The 22,814-nt window shown below is 32.2% G+C and overlaps 1 protein-coding gene across 1 annotated transcript; it reads right to left on the bottom strand.

Annotated features, from left to right (window-relative positions):
- Positions 1-977: 977 nt before the first annotated feature.
- LOC134695503 (uncharacterized) lies at positions 978-22,605 on the bottom strand. The gene is made up of 12 exons (XM_063556778.1): positions 22,274-22,605; positions 20,597-21,017; positions 16,295-16,530; positions 14,913-15,626; positions 14,107-14,421; positions 13,283-13,351; positions 12,409-12,504; positions 8,919-9,050; positions 8,514-8,612; positions 5,731-6,030; positions 2,286-2,487; positions 978-1,275 (listed from the first exon to the last, which is right to left on the bottom strand). Exons 2-12 carry the CDS (start codon positions 20,944-20,946, stop codon positions 1,143-1,145), a joined length of 2,646 nt encoding a protein of 881 aa, XP_063412848.1. The 5' UTR covers positions 20,947-21,017; positions 22,274-22,605; the 3' UTR covers positions 978-1,142.
- Positions 22,606-22,814: the final 209 nt, after the last annotated feature.

The raw sequence follows: 22,814 nt of genomic DNA, 5'->3' as shown, positions 1-22,814 counted from the left end.
TAGAATGCAAGGCTGTTTTTATTTTGAACCAAAATCAATTGAAATTTCAGACAATAACCAATTATTCTCTTACAACTAATCCAAAATGAAACATTTTGCTTAAATACCATCAATTAAGAATTTAAAGTTTATAATAACATTCTGTATTATGTATCGACTATTAAAATAAAACTGTTTAGAAATGCATTGCCAACTTCATAAACATAAAATAAGTATAAAAATAAGAAATTACTTCTTCATCAATTAATATTGAATAATTAATAGCTTAACTTTCTTTCAATTACCCATAATTCTTGCAGATTTTTAAAATGCTGAATTATCACAATCTACTTAGTTCACCATATAGCTATTTATAAAAAAAATATTATTCAATAAGCTATAATTATTGAACAAAAATGTCTTGCTAGAGGGGAAGATGGACCTTTTTGGGGATATTGGGATTTAGCATTTATTTTTATGGAAATTTAAGATATTAACTTGAAGGGAATCTGGAAATGATAATAACTTTTTTCAGGATCCAGGAAAGAATAATAAATTATTCTTTCAATAACTCTAGATTACGTTTTTTTTTCAGGAACTGAAAATAGCCTGCCTCTCTCTAACTAATTTGTTCTCATATAACAAATCTCCCAATGATTCATTCCAAAGATTTAAAACTATAATAGAATCTTGATCAGACATTGATCAACCCCAAGGCAAAATTATTTTCGTCACTTTCTTTTATTTCACTAACATTGTTGAAAACATTTTTCAATGTTGCTGTAACTGTACATGAAGCATTCTAAAAATGCATATGGTTCACATATATTTACATCTAAATCAATATTATAAAGTAATATATCTCAAAATTTTCGTTTTGAATATTCATTTGCCAGCTAGGCAACTGAATTTACATATCTTTCATTTGAAAATCAATATAATGCAACAAATTTTAAACAATGTCTTCCACAATAATAATTATTGGAAAATGATCCGCTTCCTCAGTGTTAACGAAGGTGCTGGAATCTGTATTTGAAAGCCCCATTTTCAATTTTTACAACAATTTGATTTATGGGAAGATGATTCTTTCATTAGAGCAAACAAAGGTGCAAGAATCTGTTTGCATGCACTAAATGTATTGTCAATATTTGCAAAAATATAATTTATCGGAATATGATTCTTTTCCTCAGCGTAAACATAGGAGCAGGTATCTGTTTGTATGCTCCATTGTCAATGTTTGCTGTCGCTCTACCAACCTCCTCATTCACTTTAATCAGAATACTCAGCAAGTCGTGCCTAAAAATAAGATAAGTCTTTAGGAATTTTGATAAGTTAAAGCTATATGAGAATTAAGGAATATGTGGGAAAAATTTCAATGAAATAATTCTAAAAAAATGTCTAGAGAAAATACGATAACCTGTCAAATAAAATCTTTCATGTCTTCCTTAGAGCCTAAATTCCTCACCTGGGAAGATATGCTAATTTGATATCTTTTCTCTTTATTGTCATTTTTTGTGGATTTTGTTTATTGTCAATTTTGCACATTTTATTTATTATTATTTTTGTACTTTTTATTTATTGTCATTTTTTTTTGTACATTTTGTTTATTGTCAATTTTGCACATTTTATTTATTATTATTTTTGTACATTTTATTTATTGTCATTTTTGTGAAGATTTTACTGTCATTTTGTAGATTATATTAATTGTCATTTTTTGTAATTTTTGTATTCATCCTTTTTACAGTTACTACCTATCATCATTAATTGCAAAAGGCAACAAAAGTCTGTAAATCCAAGTTAAATCAGGTTCAATCCACTATTTTCTACATTTGAAAATGCCTGTACCAAGTCAGGAATTTGACAGTTATGTTGTCCATTCGTTTGATGTGTTTTATCATTGGATTTTGCCATTTGATTAGGAACTTTATGTTTTTAACTTTCCTTGGAGTTCAGATTTTTTTACTACCATTCAAGCATCAATTGCCCAAAAACAACAAAAGTCATTAAATTGAAGTTGAATCATATTCCTATACTTACTGATAAGCATATTTATCCAGATTATGTGATAACTTATTGATATACCAATGAAATTGTTTAGAGAGATAAAAGCACAAATGTTAACCCCACAAATAGTAATGTTTCTACAATATGTACTAGGAAATATTCCAATAGAATAGTTCTTAAAAAATATCTAAAGACAAAAAGAAGGCATGTTGAATAATATAAATTTAAGTTGAATCAATACATCAATTGCCCAAGACAACAAAAGTTATTAATTTTAAGTTGAATCATATTCTTAAACTTACTGATAAGCATATTTATCCAGATTCTGTGATAACTTATTGATATACCAGCTCCCCTGTGATCTACTTCTGTAGGACACATAGCCGGGAACAGTAGCATATCCTAACAGGAAATCAGCTTCATCAGGGATTAACTCCCTTGGTCTGTCAACATTCAAATCCTGTTCTGGCATACTTCCTCCAGCATCTGTTTCAATGGCATGCCCTAAAAAAAGACAATGTTATTCATTCTTTCATGTAATGTTTAATGTTATATTTAACATTGCCATAAAAGCAGAAGGTTTGGCATGCCACAAAACCATGCAGGTTCCACCCACAATGGTTTTTTTTATTAAAATGTCCTGTACCAAGTCAGGAAAATGGGCTTCTGTGCCTGATACATTTTAATGTTGTGTTTCTGTTGTGTCATAGTTCACCGTGTAGAACGCCACATGCGGGGTGTCGGCTATGTTTGACATGGGGTGGCAATTTTGAAGCGACAAAAAAGTAACAAGGTAAGTTCAAGCATCAACAATTCTTATTTTAAAAACTCTCAGTACCATATTATGTATTGCACGGAAGGAACCGCAACGTAATCTATTTCCTGAAAGCAGAAGCAGTCGTTTTCAGTGCTCAGTTTTCTCAAACACCTCGCCCTAGTTTTTCGTGTTTCAGATTTTGAGGCTTTATATGCAAATTTCGGTATAAAAAACTACTTTACCCAACTACCCTCCGTATTATTTATATAGACTTGTATTCCTCTCATGGACTTCTATCAAATACCAGTTTTTTAGTAAAAATTAATTGGTTTTAAAACTATTATTCATCAAAATATAAAGTGTCACTCGGGGTGTCAGATTTTGTATGTCAAGGGGTAGAGGCTTTTCATTCAAAAATAATACATTTTCTTATAAGTCGGCCTCTGTCTGATACTTTTTAATTCAAACACACCTACACTGTTATGATGACACATTACAACCTTAAGGTATGTAGTTCGGTCCATATTTTAGTCTTTTAAGTAATGTGCATTTTTATTGATAAACATAGCAAATAGAGCCTCAAAGTAGAAAAATAATTGTATAGGAATAGAAGTGAAATGTTATTTGTTTTATATTGTACCTTTAAATAACAAAAATATTGAAAATGCACGTAAGAATATGAAAATTACACGTATGAATGAAGAAGGGTGTTTCCCCGAATTATTATCAAATCATTAATGCTTCAAATTAAGTTGCATAGAAATACAATTAATTAAATGCTTTGAACAGACCAATCTGATGTTATTCTCTTTAACATGAATCTGACGGTTCCCAGGAAAAAATAAGCGAAATATTGTCTTGAGGAAATGTATTTTCTTTTCCCATTTGGATAAATGATAGAAATTCAGCAGCCAAATGAACTTTTTTAAAAGGTTTAATCGATGTTTTGAAATCATTTACAATTATAGTATCATTGTCTTTAGGATTACTTGAAGTTGTGTTGTCATTCGATGAAAAAGATGCCGGTGAGTGTTTTTTTGGAGAGAGTATTCTAATTCTTTTTGGAGTGATGCATTTTTGCGGCGTGCACAAGTGCTTTTTATATGAACCTGGTGATGAAGTATGATGCAGTTTGGCTGGTGGATGTTTTGGGCAGATCTTATATTTAGAACTAGTTTGTGATTTTCCACCAGGTTTGGGTTTATTGAGCCATAGCCTTGACTTTTTTCTGACCATAGCAGTGACTGAAACGGAAAAAAAATCATTTACCACCTTTAAAATTAAATATTTTGAGCCATTTTGTACTATGAATGAAATCAAAAGCATATTTTTTATCAGACTAAACAGGCAAAAAGAAGTACCCTAATTTTGTCATAGTATAGAAGTTGTGTTTGAAACAAAAAATGTATCATATGATGACTTATTTACATGCAAATATATCTTTTTTTATGACAAGCCTCTACCCCTTGACATGCAAAATCTGACACCCCGAGCGACACTTTATATTTTGATGAATAGTAATTTTAAAACCAATTAATTTTTACTAAGAAACTGGTATTTGGTAGAAGTCCATGAGAGGAATACAAGTCTATATAAATAATACAGAGGGTAGTTGGGTAAAGTAGTTTTTTATACCGAAATTTGCATATAAAGCCTCAAAATCTGCAACACGGAAAACTAGGGCGAGGTGTTTGAGAAAACTGAGCACTGAAAACGACTGCTTCTGCTTTCAAGAAATAGATTACGTTGCAGTTCCTTCCGTGCAATACATTTAATGGTGCTGAGAGTTCTTAAAATAAGAAATTTTGATGCTTGAACTTACCTTGTTACTTTTTTGTCGCTTCAAAATTGCCACCCCATGTCAAACATAGCCGACACCCCGCATGTGGCGTTCTACACGGTGTAGTTCTCGAACAGTGGTATACTTCTGTTGCCTTTTATTTATTGTTTGTAATAATAAATTTTGGGTTTAAAATAAGGAATACTCTAAACTAAGCTATTTTAACTAAGCAACATATTTTACGCTTCTTTCGAAAGTTGAAAAATATTGTGAATATGTAAAACTTTGATTATTTCTCACTTAAATACATCAACTTAAAAAACTTCAACTTAAAAAATCAACTTAAGGGCATACAATACAGTTTTGATCCTGTATTTACAAGTTCATGAAAATTTGCATATAGGCTATTTTTTACCTGATTAAATCAAATATGTAATAAAAAATATACCTTCATGTGCTACTTTTTGAGTAAAATGAGGTCGAAATTTTGTATATTTGCTCGAAATTCAGATTTGTGGCCGTAATTTCTTTTTCGAATGAAAGACATAACTTTTTTGTTATAAAAGATAAAAACATATTGTTTTTGTTAAATAATCGGTAATATCTGTATTTTATAAATATCCTTAAAAAATATGCAATTTTTTATTCAGAAATAACTCATATTTATCAAATGTTCATGAATTGAGGAAAAAACATAATTTTCTACTGCAAGTTTATCACAATTAAAAAAAATTCTATTTACAGTTTTAAAAATTTGGGTCACATAGTCTCCCTGCAAAATGAAACCAAATGCCGTTTTGAAAAATAGGGGTCCATGAACTCGTTTTCAAATTAAATCAGTTTGAATGATAAAAATCAGTCGAAAAATGTATCTTTTCCCGATATGTTACAGTTTGACGTCGCGAAAATAACAAATTACGTTAGCAACTTCATTACCTTCCCTGTAACTGTATCGTATGCCCTTAAATACATCAAGTAAATTTAAGAAATTCAATATTAAATCGCTGAAAAATGGGCTAGAAAGGGCGAAACGCAAATAAAGTATCTGCGAAAATATGATGTCACATTTGTACCAAAAAAAGACCAACTAGTACTGTATCCTTTGTATTATAAATTATAAATGAAAGAGCATGTTAGAAAAGATATAACAGCTCCACATGCTTCCCATGCAGGGGATTTAATTTTAGCAAAATTCACATTAAAATCATACCTTCTTGTTTTTCTCTTCCTTGACAAGCTTGAATGAAGAACAACTTCGGTTTTCCTGCCAAAGACGGACATCTTCTTCCAGAAAAAACGCTGGTTAACTGACTGATTCTTACTATCCGACCATCAGCTCCATAAACATGGCCGAGGACTCCATGTGTCAATATTGACACCACAAGACAGTCATAATTTGAGTGGTCGAGGAAGCCTGTTTCTACCATGATCTGATTCATTCGTGTTGAGTCCACATCATTGAACAAGCGTACCTCAAAACCTAACTTCCTCCAAATGTAATCAAGTTTTTCTGAAAAAGAAAAATAGTGTGATCAAATAAGGCTTGATACAACTAATTATTAACCAACTGAGTACATTATTGCCAAAAATTACTGTTTATTAAAATTACATATTTTCTGTAATGGTCCTATTTTTTTTCCTGTAATGACCCTGTATTAATGCCCAGTTTGTCTGTATTAAGCCCAGATAAAGTTTTTAATAAGTTTTATCATATACTTAGCATTGATATGATAGCTTTTGGATATGTGTAATGAGCGGAAGTACACAAGCCATAACTTCCAACCCGGGCTGATAACCCATATCAGATGCACCTCATGCACAAAACCCATAATAGTGCCTCTTGTGCAAGATACTTCCGGTGTTTCCAGTATCGGTTGTTTACTTGTCCATTGTGACGTCAGATATTTTTTATGAAGACGTCAAAATTTAAGGGAACTTTTGTGTGGATATTTTAGTACTTGCTAACAAATGCCATTGACAATCATGAATCATTTTATAGTACAACAAACATGGAGTTATAATCAGCCAGGGGCATTACTTAAACAAGTAACAATTAAAATTACCTATACAAGTAATGTTGAAAACGAGGCTAATTTAAATATAACTTATATAAGTTATTTTTCTGAATAGTATTTTTTAAGGTGTCAAAGAACACAGATTTTACTAGCTTTAAATAATTTTCACAGTTATCTGGTTATTTTTCCCTTAATATATAAATACTAATTCTTCAGAAACACTAATTAACTTTCCGACGCACTTATCTTTCATACCGATGCTTCTGGGTCAAAGATTGATCTCTTGAGACTATTTTTTAAAATTATCATTTTCCTCTAAAATCTTGAAGGTAGACTGATATAAATAGATAACTACTTGTGAATTAATTAAGACCTGAAGTTATTTATAATTTGTAATCTAAATCAATTACATATGTGCCTTAGATAAGTGTAATTGCTATTTTTTTCAAAAATGTTTAAAATAACTTATTCAAGTAATATCTTTGTCATTATTTTCAAAGTAACCCTTTATCTCTATACTACTCTCAAATCTGATAAATTCTTTATTTCATGATATAAGATGTTGTTTAAAATCATGAAAACTACATTTAGTCTATGTTTCTATTGAAAATTAAAATAACTCTATTTAGTAATTTTATTATTTTCAAAATAAAAAATTACTTATATAAGTAATTAAAAAAAAATAACTTGTTTAAGTAACGCCCCTGACTGATAATGTTCATAAAACTTTTCCAAATTTTCAATGTTTCAAATGCCTCTATAGGAAATGTTACCATAAATATATATGGAGATAGAGATGCTGTTGGACAATTATAGTAAATTTGATTCATAATTTAACTTCTTTATAAGTTTTTGACTGTTTCAGTTATTGCATTTGTTTATTTGCCTTACATATTACTGTTGTTGGAAGTATATGATAAAGGGATCAATACATGGCCTTTTCCATATCAGCTGGGTATCATCCCTCAACCTATATCAGCACCTCGACTCCATCTCAGGCTGATATGGGGGTCTTGGGATGATACCTAGGCTGATATGGAAAAGGCCATGTATTAATCACTTTATCATATACTTCCGACAACAGTCATATGTAAGGCAAATAAACAAATGCAATAACTGAAACAGTCAAAAACTTATAAAGAAGTTAGATTATGAATCTAATATACTATAATTGTCCAACAACAGCATCACTACCTCCATATATATTTATGGTCTTGGGATGATACCCAGGCTGATATGGAAAAGGCCATGTATCTCTATTTATTAAAAAAAGTTGTAAAGAGTTTATTACCTTTTTGTACTTTATTTAATTTAGTAATGAGCAATCAACATAAATGAACTATATAAAGGGATCACTGTTCATACTGTTTTTCAACACATAACTTCTTTCAACTTAATATCTATGATATTTGGTTTATATTAAAAGCTTTATCATGGTGAAGTGCAAATTATTTTTTTTAAACTTAACTGTCATTAAAAGAGTAAGAGGGTACATCAAGTTGGCAGCAACACATACACTTTTGTTCAGTTGGTTAATAAATGTATTTGGAAATGGGTGTTTTTATAATAGCCCTGTTATATGTTCTCGGTCAGTAATATTGGATTTGGATGTATGTAATGACCCTTGGCGTTGCCTCTGGCTATTAAAAACTTCCTCAACCATTATTACAGACCTTGAACATATAAAAGGGCCATTATAAAAACACCCATTTATTAATACTATATTATTGTCCTCCCATATGCCTATATAAGACTGGTGAGTCGCTCCATAATTCTCATATCATGGCTTTGAGATGAGAGCAGACATTATCAGCATTGTCACAATGTGTCAGGAGATTTTATCAAGCTTGCTTTCGTCATACTTAAACTGTCTTAGGAAGGATAAACAGATCATTCTCCCTTAATCTTTATGTTGACTCCCAAGAGTTTTCTCCCTTCTGTGTGATGTACCCCTATAGAATTACAAAATTATATTTACCTGCATCTTTTTCTGTACCAGTTCGTGCTGGCATCTCCTTACTAGATTGGTCATTTCTGATCTTATGGAAATGCTGGTTGTTTATTATTATGGCTAAACCTAAAAATAGATTTCTTTTGTGTAAAAAAAGGAAAAATGCACACTTACTGTTATATGTGTATTTTTTTCAATGCATTTCTATTATTGAAGCTGTAATATAAATTACAATACAGTGGATATATTCTTTAATTCATTTCAGTTAAACTACTGTAAATGAAGAAATTATTCCACACATTTATTGTTGCAGGTGTTTTTAAATATGATTTCATGATGCACATTTTAATTCTTTCTTTACTAATAAGTAACATTATATTGCCTTATTAAAATTATTTTTTGAATTTAAAATGGATCTGTAAATCTACCAACCTCTAGGTCTGGCATTCATCTTATAAAAAGGCATAGCAGAATCATCAATGGCGACAGCTTCCATTTGTCTGACAATGACATCATCCTGTCGATTTGGTTGTCGTATGCTCTGGTTAATTAGAGGATTCAAACCTGAAAAAATGATTTAATATTTTCATCCAACGAAGGAGAATGTCCGGTTTTGGCCTCAAATTTCAGGTTCATCTGACCACTTTTCAAACACTTAAGCATCTATTTTATTTGATTCAATTAGTCTATGTGAAAGATATTAACCAATTTAGTCGTTAAAACGACCCCATTCAAGCTCAAATATGAAAAATCTACCAAATATGTCAAAAAAGATCAAATACGAAAAAATCTACCAAATATGTCAAAAAAGATGTCACTTTTCCGATGGTTTTTTGTCAAAAAATGAAAGTGGCCACATCCTTGTTCATCCTCAACCTTATATGTTATGTATTATCATCAGACACAACTTAATTAAATTTCAATATTAAGGATGAACACCAATGCAGCCACTTTCGTTTTTCATGGAAACGGTCTAAAATTTAACTAAAATGCCAGAATTGTGAATATTTCAGTAATTTAGCATGACTAATTGGTGCTAGTACCCCATATATGTGCATTGTATTGTCAACCAGGTGCTGCGCAGGGCGCAGCTATATACGACCCCAGTTGTCAAATTCTGAACAGCTGGGTCAAATATGGTCACAATATGCAAGCTTGATACTGTCTGAATTTGGATTGTGAACAAATTTTTTTCATAATGTGAGTTTTTGTCACAAAAAAATGTGGTCAAAGATCTTACAAATCTATTGCACAATACTGTGCAATTGAATATTTCTTCTTGAAATTTTTCATAATTTTAAATTTGAAAAATTTTGAAAAAAAAGAAATCCCTTAAAAAAATGGTAAACAAAAAATCCCCCCCAATTTTTGAAACCCCCATTTGAGCAATAACCCTAAAAGTCAATCCCATGCTTTCTTTTGTAGTATTGAACAATGTAGTACAATTTCAGAGAGATGCATACACTTAAAAACAAGTTATCATCATGATTGTTTAAAAACTAGAAACATGCTTCTTTTTGGCCCTTTTAAGGCCCCTAAATCCTACATATTTCGGGCAATAAACCCAAAACTTAATCCTAGTTTCCCCTTTGTTATATGGTATGTTGTGGTACAATTTCAGAGAGATCCATACAATTACACACAAGTTATTGTCTGGAAACTAGAAACATGCTTGTTTTGGCCCCTTTTTGTCCCTTAACTCCTAAACTTTGGCCCCATATCCCTGAAAATTAATCCAAACCTTCTACTTGTGGTTTTAAACACTGCTATATAATTTCAGAGCAGTTGAAAAACTTGTACACAAGTTATTATCCTGAAACTAGAAAAATGCTTGTTTTGGCCGTTTGGGCCCCTAATTCCCCAACAGTTGGTCCCATCATCCCCAATTTTAATCCCAATCTTCATTTTGTGGTATTGAACCTTCTGAAAAAAAATCATAAAGATCTATTCACTTAAACTAAAGTTAATATCTGGAAACCAATGTGTCTTCAAGCAACGATGACCCAGACGATGAAAATGCAGGTCATGACCTGCATTGAAGAATCAAATCTCAGGTCATTACGCGTACGAACTTTTTTGAGCTGAATTTCAGTATTTATGGTATATTTTCTTATAATGTATATCAAAGATACCAAAACATCAACAGTGGCGGATCCAGAACTTTTCCTAAGGAGGGGGGGGGGGCTCTGACTGACCTAAGAGGGGGCCTGCTCCAGTCATGCTTCAATGATTCCCTATACATGTATAATCAACCAAATTTTTCCCACGAAAGGGGAGGTCCAGGCCCCCCAGACCCCCCTTGGATCCGCCTATGATCAATGCATGTTCACTTGGTTAAGTCATTTTAAATCCTATTAATTATTCTTTCATTGCACTTTTAAGGATTTTTATAAATTTGTGTAACACAGTCTTATGTTCTTCATGTTCTTTCCTTTTTGTTACCACAAGAATTTATTTTTGAAATGTAATATTTAAATGTTTACTTTTTGTCAATACAAGAATTTATTTTTAAATGTTTGAGATACTGGCTATGTAGCCTTTAAACATACCGTCGCTGGGCTTCTAAAATGTGGTATATGCCTTTTTTTGTTAAAAATACTTTTTGACACCAATAGTCTGGGAGGGAGGAAATCTTTGGTATTACAAAATAGCATGCAGTTAGACAAATCAAATGTGTGAAATAAGACATATTACAAAATTGTCAATGTCAGATGTTTGAAGAGTTTGCTTTCAAAATGTTGTAAAAACACTGGTAAGAATGATAGGAAATTAGACTGTGATAAAATATAGTAATACAGTTAAAGAAAGTATAAATGTAAAAAATACTTATTTTCATTTTTTTTTGTTTGAATTGTATAAAGGTATAAAAATAATGAAAAGTTATTTTTGAATATGTATTTGAATTTTATATTGTTATGATTTTACCTTTTTCACCCATAAAACGTAAATATAAGGAATAATTTTGAATGGTGACAAATAAGGGGAAGTAACTGTCTAGTTGAAATATGTTTGTAAAGGAATACTGAATAGTGCAATTTATTTACGACCTAAAGCTAAGGTAATTGGTGTTAATTAACAGTGTGTTTAACACCAAACCTATCGAGTGAAGCCATGCACTTAATGGGTCACTTAATTTGACAGTTTAAATAGCTATCTGATCTTGCTGTTCATGGAAGAATTACGAATTTGCCGGTATTTCAAAGAAATATTACTTATGAAATCAATCTAAGAAATACGGGTGAAATCGGGTCATTTTCGGAATTCCCGGGTTATTTCAATGACCCGGCGGGTGTCCCGGGTGATTCCTCAGAATTGTCAAAATCTCGGGTAACACCCGCAGTATACGGGTCAGTTGACAGGTATGACATTATAATATAATACGATCCCTAAAATTTTTTGAGGTCATATAAAAACAGCCCATATCTATGTAGCAGAAGCATTCTACTGTCCAATTAATAACTACTGGTTTACATTTTAACAATTTTGTAAAACTGCTATATTTTGGGGCCAAAAAGGGTCTTACTGAACCTACTCCTTTCCCAATAGTATGAATAACAGGAGTCAATGATTGATTGATTGTTTGTAGGTGTCCATGTTGGTTATTCAACTTACCTTCATAAGCAATTTTTTTTTGTGACTTTCAAAACTTGAAAATAAACGTGAAAATAAATCATGGCATATGTGCATTTCTATGAAACATATACATGTTATATGAAAACATTAAAAAAAAGGAAAATCATGAATATAAATTGCCACTTGTAGCCTAATCCTAAACAAGAAAATTAATTTACAACAAAAGTAAGCTGGTATACAGTTTATCTATAGTGATGTGTCTGTTTAAAGTATGGAACCTTGTCAGACCTTGTATTCATAGAGACCTATCATTTAGGACCCCTGATTAGCCTCTTAACCCACTACTTACTTGGACCAACTTGTGCTCCTGAACTTGACTGATTGATAGGGGGTGTGGCTGCTCTGAAATCTGTGTCCTCATTTCCTTGAGACACTCTAGCTTCTCCTGTTATTATAGAAAATCATACATAAATACCTTAAAGCTACAGCTAGCTAGTAGATTACAGATGTTCAAATGACATAAATCTAAGATACAAATGTATGTTACAAATGATAACTGAGAAGTCTCATGAAATCCAATAGGAGGAGCCTAATAGGTTGTTTTTTTGTTCTTCTTGATCGGCGCATTTTCGCTATCCTGATCTGTTTCTCTACAGATTTTTTTTCTTTATTATTATTGTGATCCCTGATCATGAAATTTTGGTTTTTGGGAATCTTGATTGACAAAAAGATCATCTCCTGAATCGTGATGAGAACCCTCCATCAGGCCCCTTCAAAAGGAGTGAGATAGAGAAAGTCAACAAGTGTAAGCCTCTCCTTCTTTTGAAGTTTTTAAAAGGAATCTATTTTTATAGTGAATCCCCCAAAATCACCAGAGTTCGCTGTGTAGATAATCCTCTATAATTGATGTTGTGTGTGCAACATGTTAATTATTTTTTTGTTGGTCAGGTGTTTTCGCAGTCAGTGAGAAAAAAAGATTGTGATTTCAGCATGATCATTTGCTTCAACCATTGCCATCTGTCACTAAAATTTTGAAGTTTCTTGTAGAATAAACAATTTTTTATACCACAAACTTTAATGAATCAACAGTACTAGTATACCTAGTCAGAAAAAGGATAGCTTTTTATTTTGCTATTTAATAAGCATGGGACTTTCCGTATTAATTTTGCCTAAAGCTCAGTATTTTTGTTATTTTACTTTATCATGTATACACCAAAACATACCTGATGAGACATTAAAATTCTCCTCTTGATTCCCACTTCTGTCTGATCGTATAGCAAGATTCTCAGATCCTGTAATGAAATGAAAAAAAATAATAATATTTGTAAATTATTTCTTTAAGGATGTTGCTTGTCACGTTTTGGAATTTTGGTCAGATTTTCGGAATCCTCTGGTTTTATCCATTAGAATGCCTTAAAAAATTTTGACTGGTGACCCCCATTTTTCTTTTTATTATTCTTTTACATGTATAATGATAAGTTGTCTGTTAAAGTCTTATAAATTTTAATTATTTTTTAATAGTTTTTGATGACTTAAACTTGTCCAGCCCAAATTTTTATGGCTAATATCTCGAAAAACAAGAACAGTGACTTATGTATTTTTTTTGCTCTTTTTATTCCGTTATATGCTAGTGTTTTGAAAAGTTTATTGAAGATTTCTGTCCAATGCAGCCCATCTTAAAAGCAGGGTTCTCACTAAGGCGAGTCCATGAGTCCTGGACTCATCAAAATCTGTCTGGACTCACCATTTTCAAAACTTGGAAGTCCACAGATGCATAAAGATTAAAATATTTTTGTATTAACTGAACATAGCTATATAGTTTAAAAAAACACAAAATCATCATTTTATAGCAAAAGTTTAAAAGTGATCTGAATTTAAAGTCATTTCATTGCTCTGTTAGGAAATGGAGACTAAAATTTTACATTTCATTGCGATAAGATATTTTCTTCTTGCTGTTTGACTCATCATGGCTAAAAATGATGAGTCCCTGGACACGTCTTCCATAATCCTTAAGGAGAACCCTGTTAAAAGAGCAAAAATCTCATACCTTCCTCAAACTCAGATTCAGGTTCACGACTGAGTCGAACATACTCTTCAATGGCATCTGTAAATCCTAATCTTTCAAAAGCTTTTAAGAGACCATCTGCACTTGGACTGGTACCAAATCTTTTTCTCTGTTCAATAAACCAGTGTCTAAGGAAGCCATGCACTCTCAGCACATTTGTTGGATTTGCCTGCATTATTTGAGATGTCTGGTCATAATCAATCATCAATGCTGAAGCCAGTAAAGTACAATCATCTCTTCTTGCTATGACTTCAGAAAGCTCAACCAGTTTACTTTCAGTTAATGAAAGTGGTATATCTAACAAATAAAAACAAAGTCGCATGCAGATGTGTGTATATAGGAATTTTGCATAAACTACACTTTTTATTTCTTTTTAATTCTAAAAAGATTTGGCAAACATTCCATGGAACTATACTTATATAGCATTGCATGTAGTCATGTTGTTTTCTGACTGATAATTTGGTCTAAGATGCATGATTGTTTTTATTAGTTGTTAGTGGCTTTTGCGAGTACTCTCAGATCTGTACTTAATGACTTTCTGTTGTTGGGATTTCAACAAAAAAAAACTAATCTTAGATGTCAGGATAACAATATAGTATATCATGTACATTACTTATGCTTTTATCTATGAAAAACTCATTCATCAGTTACACTCAAAATTAAAGAAAAAAGAGGAAAAGGCCAAAAATAAAACAAAGTTGAATAGCTTTGGGGTCTCAAACTTCCAAAAGTTCTTTCTTAATACAATTTAGAATGAACATTAGGAATATGTATTGTATTAATTTTACCTCCTGAACTTATTTCTTGTGAACTTCTGTCTGACACCGACACAGTTCCTGCTGTTAACCCACTGTCTCCAGGGGATTGCTCCTCTGTAATGACATCATTACGATGTACCAGATGATTGACTGGGACCTCACTACTTGTTCCAGTTCTATAAAAAGGTGAAGGTTCAGTTGGTGTCTGGTTCCCAACACCTCTTACAGATGGGTGGATACCAGGTGATGGCTGTTCTTGCTGTGAACCCAATAATACTGGATTCTCATGGACACTTGGAACAACTCTAGATCTGTCATTTTCTCGGTCTTGAATTTTAATTCTTTTACGCATGTAATCATCCATATTAGGATCTGTTCTACTATGTTTGTTTTGACCTTGACCTTGAATGTCTACCGTTCCTGGCTGACTTGGATTAACACCTTGATTGTCGTTTACGCTTCTATTAACACTTGCAGTTGAATTTTGGAATTCTTCTAAATGTAATGGTAACTGGTTGCCTGAAAATTGTACTGAACCCTCAGTAGCTTGTGTAGGTCTCAGTTGTTCCACTGTATTAGCAGGAGGTATTTGTGTAGGTCTCTGTCGTTCCGCTGTATTAGCAGGACGAATTTGACCTTCACCGTGGTATTCTGGTTCCATTGCTGTTTCAACTGTTCTGGGTACCTGTCCTTCATCTACTGGTCCATATCCTATCTCTGTATTCCATCCTGTTGGTTGAGCTCCTGACAAAACAAAATACAAGTTATTAGAGCTATATGCTTAATAAAACTTTACATTCAACATGTTAATTTTGCAGTAAGATACTTTACACATACTGATGGTTTTGGATGTGGGATGCCATCACCTGGGGAAAGACATAAAACGGATCATAACTGTCAATTCAAAACTTATAGCAAGTTTTTTTTTTATTATTGCAAAGAATGCGACTGGGTGAGTAGGCTAATAAAACTTCTCGCATTCAAATATCTAATTAATGTTATACAGTATTCAGATATTGATTAAAATTGCAATTATCAATCTTGCAAATTGATCTATCCTTTAAAAATCGCAATAATAAATGCACAAAATGATTTCTGAATTTACAGTATTCAAATTTTCTATATACAATAATTTGGATAGAGAGTTGTCTCATTGGCACTCATACCACATCTTCCTATATCTATATTGTAAGATATCTTATCACTGGTTAGGACTCGTCAATGTATAATAGCTTTGCTTTTATCAAAAACAATATGGTGGAAGTGACATGTTCAGCAGAATATGTAGATCAGATTGATCCCTCAAGAGTTTCAGACTTTCCCAAGTTTTTGGTTGGGTTAAAAATTAAAGCAAAACAAAACTGACAGATACATTTTCAGTCCCTCATATAGTTTTATAAGCTGTGGTGTACCTTGATAGGCTCTGACTTTGGTCACTAAATCTCCTCGATCCATCATCTTCAACAATTTGTACAATACGTCTACATTGTGGGGAGATAAATCACCAGATCTCTCAAGCTGGATAAAAACATCACAGATGGATTTGATTTTATCGTGTTTTGATCGAGGAATTACTGAGGACAAGGTGAAAAGAGCTGTCTTCAAATCTGCAGTCTCCATTTCTTCAGCAATTTCAAACAGCAATAATCTAAAATAGAATAAACAATGATATAACTCTATTGTGTTGTATGAGAAAATATCAAACATGTACAGGTATGTGTTATAACACATGTTACAGATACTTTCATGAGTTGTAGACTACTCTTTGGTTTCTTAAATTCTCCCAATCTGTGGTAACATACATATGTTTGTTATTTTTGTTATTTGTAAAATAATGTCCCATTGAAACATGTAACAGACATACCTTCTTTAGGTGTGTAAACATGTATAGTACACCTTTTTTACCCCTAAAAAGAAGTTGGCAGAGGGGTGCATATATAATCCATAGGTTTTTTTTTTTAAATTATGTATCACACTTTTGGGAATTAACAAAAGTATTGTATTTTTTGTTAACATGGTTAAATGACCCATTCATGCCATAACAACTTACACATGTTACAAGTGGTTTAAGTATAATCATGGTTATTGTTGGTTTTGTTACATATATACATATATGTATATGTATTTACATGTTCCATGTAAAGAACATTGTTGGTCATGTTGGTACAGTAGTTGTTTATATGTCAAAATGTGTCATGATGTCTTAATGTTTTACTTTTATTTAGATTTTGTTAAGTGGAAGGCTATGTTGCTTCTTTAACTTGACATAAATCTCTTTTCTCAAAAGATAACTCATCTTACCTCCTATGTATTTCTAGGAATATGATTGGTTAAAAGCGCTCCCATGGAGACAGTGTATATTTCATATAAGGTTAGTAGGGAGGCAGGGCTTTAATTTCATACACAGTTAGTAGTGGTGTTACTTCCCTATATATTCCATATTAGGTAAGAATGGAGGCAGGGCTTATATCATACACAGTTAGTCATGTTAGTAGTGGTGTTAAAAAATGTACGTCCCTTTATATTCCGTATTAGGTAAGAAGGGAGGCGTGTCTTATTTCATCCACGGTTACACTCAAATGCACTCATGTTTAGCAATTGCCCGATCACTACTAACAAAGTTGTTTGTATTGAAGAAATTGAAATTTATCGATCGATTTCATTGGCCAATAAGATAAACACAACAATCATAGTATTGATTTAATTTCATCAATGAACTCACGTGACTACAAAAGAATTTACTACAACTACTCACTGTTGCAATGAAACAAGACAAAATATCTAAACATTAAAATAGTCGGTATGTCTATAAAATCCTTGAATATTAGACTGATTTATTTCCTGAATGGCTTTTATCACGGATAATTTAAGGTTTTTGCAGACAAGTTCCTTAAATCTTTCTTGTTTTATAACAGTTTTAATTTTTGAAAAACCTATTTCGATGGGATTCAGATCCGGTGAGTATACCGGAAGAAACACATAATCAATGCCTTGCATATTAAAGAAAGTATTAAGGATTCTCTCAGATTGATTGTGGTGGATGGCGCAATTATCAACAATTATCAAATCTCCCGGTAAAAAGGTCGGTCGGCCATAACAGTCCTGTGACAAACTTGCCTCGTGCCAAAAATTAAGATAACGCTCTGAATTTGAAGGACCGTCAACAAAATTAAAATACAAAACGCAGTCAAGACCAATCAAACAGTTTAAAGTTAAATTTGCACCTTCAATAAATCTTCCTATTTCAATACACTGTTCCCCCTTTTTCGAATGCCCATAATTTCTGTTTGCTGTGAATTTCTCACTGGATTAAAGACCTGTTGGTGACCTTCTGCTGTTGTCTGTTCTATGGTCGGGCTGTTGTCTCTTTGACACGTTTCCCATTTCCATTCTCAATTGTATATGGACACAAGAAGATGTGAACAAAACAGTTTTTTTTTTATATTAACAGTTAAACAGAACGCTTAGCATACTACATGTATGCCAACGTGTGATGAAGTTCGAAATGGTTGCAAAAAGAATAGCAATGGCCAGATATATAGTGTTTCGTCTTTTCGAACCAAATCAATGCACTAGTAAAACATTTATACATATAACAAGGTAAAAAAAAAAAAATCGCCGTTGATACTAGCTATTTTGTTGTGATGTTTAGCATTTGTCACATATTTACAAAAAAAAAAAAATTAAGCGCCTGATGTGTGGTACATATAAAGATGTGGTATATAATTGTCAATGATGCGACTCTTCCACAAGAGATCAAATGACACAGAAATTAAAATATATATGTCACCGTACGTCCTTCAATAATGAGCAACCGCATAGTCCAATATAAAAGGCCCCTAAATGACAAATGCAGTTTAAACATGAACTCTAATGACATTTATGTAAAATCGATATAAACGAAAAACAAATATGCCCACATCAACAGACGACAATCACTAAATCCTGGCTCCTGGTTTGGACAGGCTCTTACAATTAGTATGTGGCGGAGTTAAACATGTTTTGTTAGCTTTTTATTTTGTGTCAAATGTTACATTTTGGTTTTGCTATTGACACTGAAGTTTAAGATTTTCCATACCCGATGAAATTTAATCCACAAATTCGAAGTGCATGTAGTGTACTAGACCGACATATATAATGGAATTGAATAGACAATGTTGTATTTCCCAAATTACAGGGCCCATAAAGGGCATAAAATCAGATACATTTGATTTACGTATAATTGGTAACAACAACATATACAGCACCAAGCCAGGAATATGACATCTTTCCCTTCCGTTGATTGACCATATAGTGGAGAGTATATGGTTTAGTTAGTTATTTAAGGCTTTCCTTTCTAATTGAATTTGTACCTTGGACAGCTTTTTGGATATTTTTGTTGTTTATTAATAATTGACGTAATCTTCTTCCTTTTTAAACATTTAAAAACAGAAATAACTTGTCAGGGGCGAATACATTGACGATCAATGTTTTAAATGGAGACGTATGGACTGATTGGAACATCCATTTTTCCTATTGTATGACCCCCCCCCCCAAAAAAAAACCAACATTAAATAAAAACAAAACCTCGCACCTTTGAGGCTGGATCCGCCTATGCATGTACATGGGATCTAATTGACTTTATATCTCTGTGACGCCGTTAAAAGATAGAACATTGATCAAACATAAAACAAAAGACTTGAATAATACTTATACATTTATAAAATTCACACATCATAACTAGAAATGCAAGGGAAACTCCCGTTCATATGTGTAATCAAATACACATTTCACACAAAACTCTTGCTATGTTTATCATGTGAGTTGTTAGCATGTGTGTCTGGGCGGAGCTTCAGCGCTTGAAGGTGGAATCAGGTTTGAAGCGACCAATGACAATGATCGTTTCTTTACGTGTCGATCCAATAAAGTTTTGTTCACTGATCGTGTCGTAGGACCTTTCGCTAAACATGAGTGCATTTGAGTATAGTCATGTTAGTACGTAGTGGTGTTACGTCCCATTATAAAAACATTTAAACAGTACTGAGAAAAAATCTTGAAGGTTTCAACAGATGAAAAAATTGATGATTAACATGATTAAGATGGAAACAAATTCATTAAACATATTTAAACCTAACAAGTTGTTCATGTTGTTATCGTTAGCATCTATTTTTGCAGGATCAATGGAAGTAGTTTCTCAATTGCTAACAGCATGAACAGTATTAAAGACTTGCTCATTTTGAAAGGTCACTAGTCTAAATTTCACATGTTAAGATAGTCTGTAAAGATAAATTTGTTACATAGTGTGCTAGCTAGTGACGTAAAACGGTATATATGGGGTCAGTATTAGGTCACTAGCACACTATGTATCTAACATGACTAATAATACATGAAATGGTACATTTATTGTCAAATCATTAGGATTAATATTTGTACACCAAAAATATCAGTTTTAATTCATAAATTGTCTGAATTTTTTCATGTGCTCAATCATGTCATAGACGTATATCCTGTTTATATACACATATATTACTTGTACCAGTACCATACATTTTTACACCTCCATTTATTAATTTGACTTTTACTAAACAATGCTAAAAGTAATATTTTTTTTTTATTTGAGTACAAGGACAGGTCATACATGTATGTACATGTCATATTGTCAAGAACATCTAATAAAAAGCTATAAACATCATGAACATGATATAATAAAAAAGAAATATATTTAATAATATTACCTAAAAGGTGAAAAATTAGAACGTCCACTTTCCACTCGATTCTTTACTTGTATTTGATTAAATCCCATTTTCTTGATTAAGTCGATACGATGACATCTACATAAACATTCCAACAGGTAATCCACCTCCCCTCGTGAAGTGTCAATTTTTCCAAGTCTTTCAAGTTCGTTAAAAATTTGAATTCCATCTTTAATTTTTTCTAACGTTTTCTGTGCTATGTGATCTTGACAGAGGAATTTTAACGATTTGATATCATCTGATTCAAGTTCACCGTCAATCGTAATTAATCCTCTTGTTAATTCTGTCTGATTAATATTGTTATGATTTTGTAAAGATTCAAACTCAATCATTGTAAGTTTTTTGGGTTTTTTTTAAAGTTTTCACTTAAATTTTCACATTGTCTAGTTTCTCTCATATAATTCTGAAAAATAAAAATACAAATATATATCAAAATATGAAATGTTGAAAATCAATCAACATGATCAAATGTATCATGTATTTTCTGAAACTAATAAATGTTTTTAACTATAAGGTTAATGATGGACATTCAAAAGAGTTTCAGGAGGCCTTGGTTGTCTAAAAACAATGAATAGGTCTTACTATTGTATCACCATTATCACTAGCCTGTCAAACCTGAGGTTGTAAGTTCAGATCCTACACGGGGCAGGTGCACTTAATCCAAACTTAATTGACTAGGATTGTTTTCCTACATTGGTACCTAAGGACGGTGGTTTTCTCCTTGGACATGGTAGACTGTGACTTCCTCCACTAATAAAAACTGACCGTCTAGAAATAGCACAATAGTGTTGAAAGAACACCATTCAGTCAATCAATCATATTGAGCGTAACATTGTACAATAAATAGGTTCCAATAGTTTTCCAAAATATACCATGTACATGATGTACATACAATTTCTAAGTTTATATAATATGACGTCTCTGTAGCGCCTCTTGTCGATCCTTTTAGTTGCAAATTGCACAGTCTGGTTTTACATTATGTTCTTATGGTGTGCCATATCACCCCTGTATATTGTGGGATATCACCGCTGTCCCAGGTTCATTTAGGGCTGAGCGCTCACAAACATTCTTTATGTCACTGTCTCAAGACAGGATCCTGTAGTACAGTCACAGGTTGTCACTGGTCACTGGTCTGTCATACATGTATTTTTTTTCTCATAAAACATTTTTTTTATAAATTAGGCCATCTTCATCATGTTCATGTTCATGATCTTGTTTGAATTGTTAAACATTTTTCATGTGGTGTGTATGACCAAAACGACATACCACAGAAGGGATAAATGGCAAATCCTCTCTTACTCATATTATTGTACACACGTAATGAGAAATTGATGAACAAAGACAGCAAATCTGTTGAATTTCTACAGATTTCATTTCTTGGACAAATTGTCAAAAGAAGGGGAAGTAACCACAGAAAACAGGAATGGGATTGACATTTATGTGTTATATGTAATAAATTAAATGTGATCTGAAATCCTGATCCATGTAGGAACATTCACGTAGCTACCAGAAAGAAACTAGTCGTTCATTTATAAGTTTCAACTTATTCAAGAAAATATAATGGCTGGCTGTACGTGTAACAAGTTCAGGGACTGATTAATTATCAGTTATTGTTTCTCTCCATAACTTTAAAATTGAGTTTCGTGTAAAATATCATACCAATCTTCCTGGTGTTTAGAAGTAAAAATGTTCAAGTTCCAACACTGATAATCCTCTTATTCATACTTTCACAAGTTCAAGTTCAACTGGAAATCCTCCGCATTTAATTCGGAAATCCCCTTATTCTAAAAATAGATTAATGAAAAAATCTTTGTGGTATCATGTATCAATTTATCGTTCCTTTTCTCTACTGAAGCATACCATACTTGTTAATTATTTTACCCGACAATAAAAAAAGTAAATTCAGCATAATGTTGTACATCTAACTACTATATTGTACTGTAGATCATGTGAATTTCTATTCTGAAAGTTTTGTGTGAGAAAGTTTTCGACGGAAGTTGGACCCTTTTACAAACTCGCACTCTTTTCATCTCGTCCCTTTTTCCGCACACTCGCCCTACATTGATTCAGAATGCAGGACAGAACGTCATATGAAAAAGTCATGGACAAAAAATAAAAGTTTTAAGACACAGGACAAAAAAAAATCACATTCAGTTTTTCGAGATCAAGTTTCTTTGAAAAGATAACTATTATAAAAACA

The sequence above is a fragment of the Mytilus trossulus genome, chromosome 13 (assembly GCF_036588685.1).
Source record: "Mytilus trossulus isolate FHL-02 chromosome 13, PNRI_Mtr1.1.1.hap1, whole genome shotgun sequence".
In the NCBI taxonomy this organism is placed as follows: Eukaryota; Metazoa; Mollusca; class Bivalvia; order Mytilida; family Mytilidae; genus Mytilus; species Mytilus trossulus.
The sequence above is the reverse complement of the archived record's forward strand: the minus strand, read 5'-3'. Positions and strand labels throughout refer to the sequence as shown.

What these genes read in the sequence shown, in the direction of transcription:
- LOC134695503 (XM_063556778.1), bottom strand. Translation starts at nt 20,946, where the DNA reads ATGATTGAGTTTGAATCTTTACAAAATCATAACAATATTAATCAGACA. An exon ending in TCTAATTTTTCACCTTTTAG is followed by an intron (nt 16,531 to 20,596) that starts GTAATATTATTA and finishes ATTCTATTTTAG; the next exon opens with ATTATTGCTGTTTGAAATTG. An exon ending in AGGAAGAGAAAAACAAGAAG is followed by an intron (nt 2,488 to 5,730) that starts GTATGATTTTAA and finishes GTCTTTTTTTAG; the next exon opens with GGCATGCCATTGAAACAGAT.